The 8,449-nt window shown below is 38.8% G+C and overlaps 1 protein-coding gene across 1 annotated transcript; it reads right to left on the reverse strand.

Moving 5' to 3' along the window:
- Window positions 1-5,313: 5,313 nt before the first annotated feature.
- LOC106341284 (protein TIFY 5B-like) lies at window positions 5,314-6,157 on the reverse strand. The gene is made up of 3 exons (XM_013780087.1): window positions 6,131-6,157; window positions 5,812-5,986; window positions 5,314-5,605 (listed from the first exon to the last, which is right to left on the reverse strand). The coding sequence occupies exons 2-3, from the start codon at window positions 5,965-5,967 to the stop codon at window positions 5,411-5,413; spliced, it is 351 nt and encodes a 116-aa protein (XP_013635541.1). The 5' UTR covers window positions 5,968-5,986; window positions 6,131-6,157; the 3' UTR covers window positions 5,314-5,410.
- Window positions 6,158-8,449: the final 2,292 nt, after the last annotated feature.

Here is an 8,449-nt window from a genome sequence, read left to right on the forward strand (position 1 = left end):
TGAACCCACCAGATCTTACGGCCATGCCCTTGTGGATCAACGTTAAGGGCGTCCCCAATGATCTATTTTCTCACAAAGGTTTGAAGTGTTTGACAATGAACCCACCAGATCTTACGGCCATGCCCTTGTGGAAGTTTGTCAAACTTCATCCTAATACGGAAATATGTACTCGGTTGGACGTGGCTCGTGTGTTGGCTGAGGTGAACCTGCATACCTCTTTGGTGGAGAAGATTACTTTCAAAGCTAAGAATGGAGACCAACGAGAGATTGCAGTTAGTTACCCCTGGCTCCCTGCTCGCTGCAGTGTTTGTCAAGGGTTCAGACTGTAAAGCAGATAGTATTAAGATACTCAAGCGGGGAGGTGAGGAGGCGAATAATGGGGGACTTAAAGTAGTTCCCTCTGTTTCAGTGGAGCAGAGTGCACGAGGAGGAAGTGTGGCTATAGATGGCAACGCAGGAGGACGAAATGTGGTTACAGACCTGCTGAAGGAGCTCTCAGCTCTACCTATCAATCCGTTTATGCAAAACGGGGTTCACTTAGAGATGGCATCGCAGGAGGAGGATGTTATGGAATCTATTGAAACTTCTCGTATTCAAATTGTTGAGCCAACAACTGAGTCTTTTCCAGCAGCTGGAGAAGGAAATTGGTCACTGGTGTCTGGCAAGCAACCTGGTGTCTCAATGGGGAGTCCCAAGTTTCAAAAGGATGATGACGTTACCTTATTGGGATCACCATCTCTTTTCAGCCCTCTTATGGATTTGGAGCAAGAGGATGAAGACCTTGAGAAGCAGCATGAGGAGGATATGAACCATGTGGTAGAGGAGATTGAAGAGGGAGAGTTAGTTGAAAAGAAAGAAGTCCAACCCAAAACTGAGGTAGCAAAAGGAAGAAGAAAGATCCCCACCTTAGGAAATAAATCAACAAAGAAATCTATCGTCCGAGCAAAAGATCTGAAGTTTGTGGGCAGGCAGGGACAACAAAAAAAATCTTCCGTAAGGAAGCTATGACGAGTTTCTTTGCTTGGAATATGCGTGGATTTAACATGCCATGCAAACACAAAGCAGTTAGAAGTTGGATTCAGTATGAGAAGCCAAGGTTTGGATGTCTAGTAGAAACAAGGGTTCGTGAAGAAAAGCTGACAAAGTGTATGGACGCGGCTATGCCTCATTGGCAAGTTATAACTAACTATGAGCACCATCAGCTTGGTAGGATCTGGTTCTGCTGGTCTAGCGAGGAGTTAGTGGTAACAAAATTGCACATGAGTAATCAGATCATATCTTGCGCCATTCAGATACCAGAAATGGGGCAGGAGTTCATATGCTCAGCTATCTATGCGCACAATACGTCAGCAGAAAGGACTCAGCTTTGGAGAGACCTGAGAGCAACCCAAGCAGCCTACTCTCATCTGCATTTACCGTGGATACTCATTGGCGACTTCAATGAGACCTTATCGTCTTCTGAGCATTCTCGTGCTCTAGATTATCGAACTTATCAGATTGGTATGTTGCAGTTTCAAGAAGTAACAACCGACTGTGCGTTGTCGGATCTATCATATGTTGGAGCTCTTTTTACATGGTGGAACAAAAGGGATGCAGATCCTATTGGCAAAAAGCTTGACAGGGCACTGGTGAATGGGGAATGGATGCAGCGATATCCTCAGTCTTTTGCTAAATTTGAAGCGGGAGGGGTTTCAGATCATGCAAGATGTCTGGTCAGGCTCTCAGGACAACTTGATGAATCTAGAAAGCCATTTCGCTTCTTTAATTATCTCGTAGAACACGAAGATTTCTTGCACACAGTCAAGGAAGTTTGGGATACATCGCCTCAGCTTTATCACTCGCGCTCAGCCCTATCTTCCTTCCACAAGAAACTAAAGCTGATTAAGTTCAATCTCAGAGCTCTGAACCGTTCCAGATTTGGCGATTTGCCAAACAGAACCAAGCAAGCATACGAGGAACTCTGCGAATGTCAGAATAGAGTGCTCGTGAATCCCAGTCCTGAAAACTGTGTTCAGGAGTCTGAAGCTTCTGATTGTTGGCAAAAGCGTGCAAAAATAGAAGAGAAGTTTTGGCTACAAAAGTCGTGTATCAGATGGCTGCAGGCTAGATCAAAACACAGTCTTCTATCACCGTTATGTCCAGACCCGTACTGCTCGAAACACCATTAGAAGGCTGATTACAGGAGCTATTGAGGCAAATCAGAGCGCTTTTATAAAAGAGAGGCTGCTGCTGGAAAATATTCTCTTGGCCTCCGAGTTAGTAAATGGGTATCACAAGGATTCCTGCTCAGCAAGATGTGCTATAAAATTTGACATTTCTAAAGCATTTGACACAGTCAAGTGGTCTTTTATTGTCTCAGTACTTCAGGCGATGGGGCTACCATCACAGTTCATCAACTGGATCAGGTTATGCATCTCAACAGCTTCCTTTTCGGTCTCAGTAAATGGCAGCCTTGAAGGTTTCTTCACCAGCGCACGTGGAATACGGCAGGGTTGCTCGTTATCGCCTTATCTGTACGTCATACTGAGTAATGTACTTTCAAAACTACTGAATCAAGCAGCTGAGAACAGGAAATTCGCCTATCATCCTCAGTGTCAGGGAGTTAGGCTTACTCATCTAAGTTTCGCTGACGACATTCTGGTCTTCACTGATGGTACCATTGAGTCGGTAAATGGGTTATAGAGGTTATGAAGGAGTTTGCTGATTTGTCTGGTCTCCACATAAACGCAGCAAAATCTCAAATATTTGTAGCAGGGAGTGATCAAACGGCCATGATTACTGAAGCAGAATCCTTGGGAATTGGAGTTGGAAATCTCCCTATCCGATACTTAGGGATGCCTTTAACCACCAAGTCCTTAACAGCTCACGACTGTGAGCCATTGATAGACAAGATCAGAAGAAAGATGCTCTGTTGGTCTAATAAGAGCTTGTCCTTTTCGGCTCCAGTTAATATAATCGGTTATTGTGGGCATGGTGACCTTTTGGAGCTCGGCTTTTATTCTTCCAGCAAAATGTTTGGATACAATAGAAAGCATGTGTAGTACCTTCCTTTGGTCGGGATCGCCAACACAAACCCACAAGGCTAGAGTGAGTTGGGCAGACGTGTGTTATCCCAAGGAAGAAGGAGGGTTTGGAGTTAGGAGACTGCGAGATACTTCTAAAGTCTACACGTTGAGGCTTATATGGCGGCTCTTTACTCAAACAACATCCTTATGGGTCTGTTGGATTAAGCACTATCTGCTTAGACAAAACTTCTTTTGGGATGTGAGGGATGACAGTAAGGGATCTTGGATTTGGAGGAAGTTACTTAAGCTAAGGGACTTAGCGTATGAGTTTATGAAAATGGAGGTTCGAGATGGATCAACTACGTCTTTCTGGTTTGATAATTGGATGGGTTCAGGGAAGTTGATTGATGTCACAGGAGCCATAGGCACAACATATTTGGGCCTACCTCGAAGAGAGCTGGTGTGTGATGCGGTCTCCAGGGATAGCTGGAGCTTGAGGAATAAGCGCAGCAGGAGGTTCCAGACTCTATACAATCAGATACTCGCAATGCCGGTTCCTGATGAAGACAGGGGAGATGATCTGGTTCTGTGGAAGCGAGGAGAGGACGAGTTTCAAGACAGTTTCTCGACTGCAAGTACTTGGGAGCAGATTAGGCACAAAAAGCCTAAGGTAGACTGGTCTGAGGCTGTATGGTTCACGCAGAGCACACCTCGGTACGCTTTTATCACTTGGTTAGCAGTGCAAAACCGGTTTTTTACCGGAGACAGGATGAGGAGCTGGGGTATTACGCAGGGGTGTGGACTTTGTGGAGAAAGGGATGAGACAAGAGATCATCTCTTCTTTGCTTGTCCCTACTCCTTCACTGTCTGGGAAGGTCTAGGGAGAGGGTTTTTTGGACGCAGGTCCAACCCTGACTGGTATATCACACTCAATGCGATCAAATGCAAAAGGGCAAATAAACTTGACTCCATCCTACTCAAGATGATCTTCCAAACAGTCATTTACCACATATGGAGAGAGAGAAACTCAAGGCGGCATCAGGGCAACTGGGTATCGACGAACCAAATGCATAAGGCCATTGATCGATCGATGAGAAATAGGATAGTGTCGCTTAAGTATGGTCCGCAGCATCGATATGCTGGACTGCTACAGAGATGGTTCGAGCTCACGGCTTAGGCAGAGGGGGGTCTTTCTATAGGTCTCCCTATTCTTTTCTACTTTCAGTATATTCTTCATAATCTGATTCTTTGTAAATGTAATTCTTTTACCTAGTTGATCAATAAATTTGAAATTTCATCCAAAAAAAAAAGAGTGATAGTTTGATTTATATGCATACACCAATTTATTGCATAATAGTAACTGATTTCTTATTTATTTAATATATATACTTATTATTTTATTATTTATTTTATTATTTTATAATATGCAGAAAAACATAAAATAAATATAAAATATTTATTCTGCAAAAGATGCATATCTTAACTTAAGTATGTATCTCTTTAATTATTTTAAATCATAAGCATTTTCTAAATCTAAGGTCAAAACAAACAAACGAAATGAGAATAAATTTTAAAATCAATATTTATATCGAACAATAACCAAAATGAAAAAGAAAAAAATATTGAAGATAGATAGGATTGGCACGTGAACGTAAACTTCTCATAACCATAATTAATTTTTAAATTACTAAATCATGATATAATACCGAGCTGGCATAGTTTCATTGTAATCAAATAGATTCGAGATTTTTTGACCTAAACGTTAGGTTCTTATGCGGTAAATGATTTTTTGATCTATTTTTTTTTAAAAAATGGGATCAGCTCATCAGTAAATGAATTATGTAATTAACAAAAAATTAATAAAAAAATGCTTAAAGACCAAAATAATTTTTATATAAATTGCGCAGGTCTTATCGTAGTAACTCTATAGATTCCTTTCTGTAAGCTCCAAAAGTATTCAAAAACTCCGGCTCACCCTTTGATAAATTGGGTTTTGCACCGGCGTACCCTCCAAGAATCAAAACTTCTAATTTGATACATCATTTGAAGAGTTCTTTGTCTCATCTTCATGAGATCGAATAGTGATTGAAATATCTGATAGTGTGATGAAGAAATATCAGTATCGGTCTTATATCGCAAAGGATATAGTCCCTTATGCCTCAAAAATCTTATGGACTCCGAAGCCAGTTTGAGCTGATGGAAACTTCTAACCGCTGAGCATTATAGGACATAATTATCTCTATAGTACACATTTAAGTTCTTGGCCAAACTAACTCTTCAACAATTCAAGTATTTGTAATCCGTCAAGAACACGGAAAATCAGTCCGTATAAACTAAAAAAAACACTGTGCTAGCGTAATGTCTTAACATGGAAAAAAAAACTGAAATAAAATAAACAAAAATTATCAAGAATGGTGGTAAGGACAAGAAGCCTGGATCCGAACATTTCGTTTCTGAAGAAAACGACGAAGAGATCTCTTCATGGAGGCCTTTCGGGTCAAAATGTTAGGGACTGTTGATGGATCCGAGCCGTCTGAACTTTCCAATGATAATGATTTTTCTTTCATGTCTCCACTTGCTAGTGATAATATAGCTTTTGCCTGCATCAAGTTAAAAACCATTGTTAGAGCAACTCTAATGAGGAGTTCTCAAAATGTTACAAACAATAAATATACTTTTAATAAAATACAATAAATTTATATGCATACACTTGAAAACTTCAACTTGAAAACTCCTTAATGGGGTTGCTCCTAATAAAATTTTACAATTTAGATACTATGGATATGTAAATGCATGTTTACAGTACCTGGAGATGGGTAAGATCTGAAGAAACAAATACGTGACCGTTGTAGAAAATAACCATTTTCTGAGGTTCTTGCTTTGGTTGTAGATTTTCAGAGCTGCGTGGATCACAAGGAGGAAGAAGGCGAAGTTCCAAGTCGCAATTACTTTGCATCTCCATCTTTTAATTGTGAGTAAAGCTGTAATGAAAGGCTTCTGACGTTATTGATGATGATGTGATTGAGCTAGTCGATTTGATTTATATAAATATGAGTGTGTGCGTGTATCGCGTGTTGTGTTACGTATGTGTCGTGGTCGAAGAGAGAGAAGGATCATGAACATACGAGAGAAAAGCTGGCAACGGAACGGCGAAATTTGGACAGAACACAACTTTCATCTCGTTTTTCCTGCACGTGTAAAATGTTACTTGTGTTATTATTTTATTTGTATTTTCATTTGTTTTTGTAACGACAATCTTCTCTTTATCTTTGGATTAAAGCTAATGGAAATCTTCTTCTTTTTTTTGGTAATACTCATGGAGATCTTTTTATTTGCTAAGATCCGATTATTTATAATTTATAATTTGTAAAACCAAAACTTCCATGTTTGGTAAACCATTCTCCAAAGAGAATATGAAAAGCTCCGGTGACGACGCAAGTGGAAATCTAGTGTAGTGCGGATTCGAACTCGGGTTCCTCGGGAATCCACTTTTGTGTAAGTCAAATATTTTTTTTTTTTGTTTCATAACATGTCCTAAAACCGTAGTGGGGGTTGTTGGGAGAAGAATAAATAGTACAGAATTGGATTCTTGCCTTGAACAAGGGTTCTAACACTTTTATAGTCATTTGCATTTCACTTTTTTGTTAGTTATTAACCTGTTGTGTTACACATGTTATGAATTATGATGAGTCTAAACACCTTTTTCAGATAACAAGACCTCATCAGGATGGAGTAGATTTTCATCAAACTTTTAGAATAGGATTTTAGTCGTGTGAAACAAATATGCAATGTGCATGTGTGTTCTATTAAAGATCAATAATCTTCACATGTATTCATGTGAATCTTGCATGTTCATCATTTCTCCATAAGTGTAATTCACTGAATCATTCCTCCAAACATAGTTTTTCCGCACCATACGATTTTGTTAGATAATTTCATATCCGTATAGTTTGGTATAAAAAAAGAAGCTATATACAATTTCGTGAAGAGATTTTCCTTGTATTGATTTGTGACCGTGGATGACCTTGCATATACAAATGTGTTAGTGATACATGTAAACTTTTAGCAAAGAGCATTTACAACTTTAAAATATTTTTCTGATAATAAATTGATTGGCTAATAAGGAACATGAAGCTTGTATAAATGTTCTGTTAGTCAAGGTCTAAGATGCATAAAGATATGCTAACAGTATACAATAACTAATTTGCACGTGATTAATTTTGCATGTTTGGTCACTGTCCATTAAGCAACATATATCTCATCATTTAACTAAATAATTGACATCACTCTTATAAAACTAATAGAAAATTCTATCTTTATTTATAACATATAGGTTCCTTATATATGAGATTACACTGTCATAGATAAATGAAAAGATTACAAATCATAATCTCTTGGTTATGAGCCATCCACAATCTGGTTCATAACACTCCCCATTGGATACCATAACCATTTAGAGCTTGTAATGTGCTTTAATGTTGCCTTATTAAAACCTTACCAGGAAAACCCAATTGGGACAAAATCATGGTGAAGGAAAATGAATACAACACACATTACTCCCCCTGATTTGGACATTACTGAAGGTCCCTTGGACCTATCCAATTTTCTGCAATCCGTGGGTGATGAAGATCTTGGGCAGAATATGCTTCATCCTCGAACATGATAGTTGGTTCTTCTTTACCATCGGCCATGCCATAATATGATCGAACATATTGAGTTATCGACCTCAAATACACATACACGAAATCTTGGATGATGTTGCTATGATATGCGTGTACCACCATGTGTAAAACATAACCTGTCTGAAAACAAATCAACAAAACCAAATAACCCCTCTTTGGGCTGGTTAGTATAAAATAAACCAAAATCAAAGGCTTCTTCATCGTCCTTCTTATGGACCAATCAGATCAGTGTCTAAAACAAGAATTCTGCATCGTCCATCTCATGACTAAATGGACTTCTTTATCGTCCACCTTTGGACTGAATGGATCAGTGTCCAAAACAAGTGATCTCACGCCCATGTACTAGATAATGGGTGAGACTGGTCCATATTAAATCTCTTGAGTACCTTTTTCTGTATATACTATTTGATGCACAAGGATTTCATTGTTTATGTACTCAAGTTGTAATCCCAAACAAAAATTTGTTTTTCAAGATCTTTCATCTCAAACTCTTTCTTGAGATATTCAACTATTTGTGAAATTGTATCCAGAGGTTCCTAGGATATTAAAATCATATACTTTGATGATTATCAATATTGTCCCGAGAACTTATTGTACTTTCAACTCAATACCCTATAGTACTTTCATTATCCAGTGGACCATAAAAATATGCAGTCACTACATCAATTTGCTGCAAGTCTAATTTTCTCTCTTATATAGCCAGACTTATGAGAAATCTAAAAATAGTTGCATCCACCACATGAGAGTATGTCTCCTCATAAT

Source organism: Brassica oleracea, chromosome C4, assembly GCF_000695525.1.
Source record: "Brassica oleracea var. oleracea cultivar TO1000 chromosome C4, BOL, whole genome shotgun sequence".
Lineage (NCBI taxonomy): Eukaryota > Viridiplantae > Streptophyta > Magnoliopsida > Brassicales > Brassicaceae > Brassica > Brassica oleracea.

Excerpts from the sequence above, each read along its gene's own strand:
- LOC106341284 (XM_013780087.1), bottom strand. The coding sequence starts at position 5,967 with ATGGAGATGCAAAGTAATTGCGACTTGGAACTTCGCCTTCTTCCTCCT. Across the intron at positions 5,606-5,811 it reads CAGATCTTACCCATCTCCAG|GCAAAAGCTATATTATCACT; the intron begins GTACTGTAAACA and ends AACTTGATGCAG.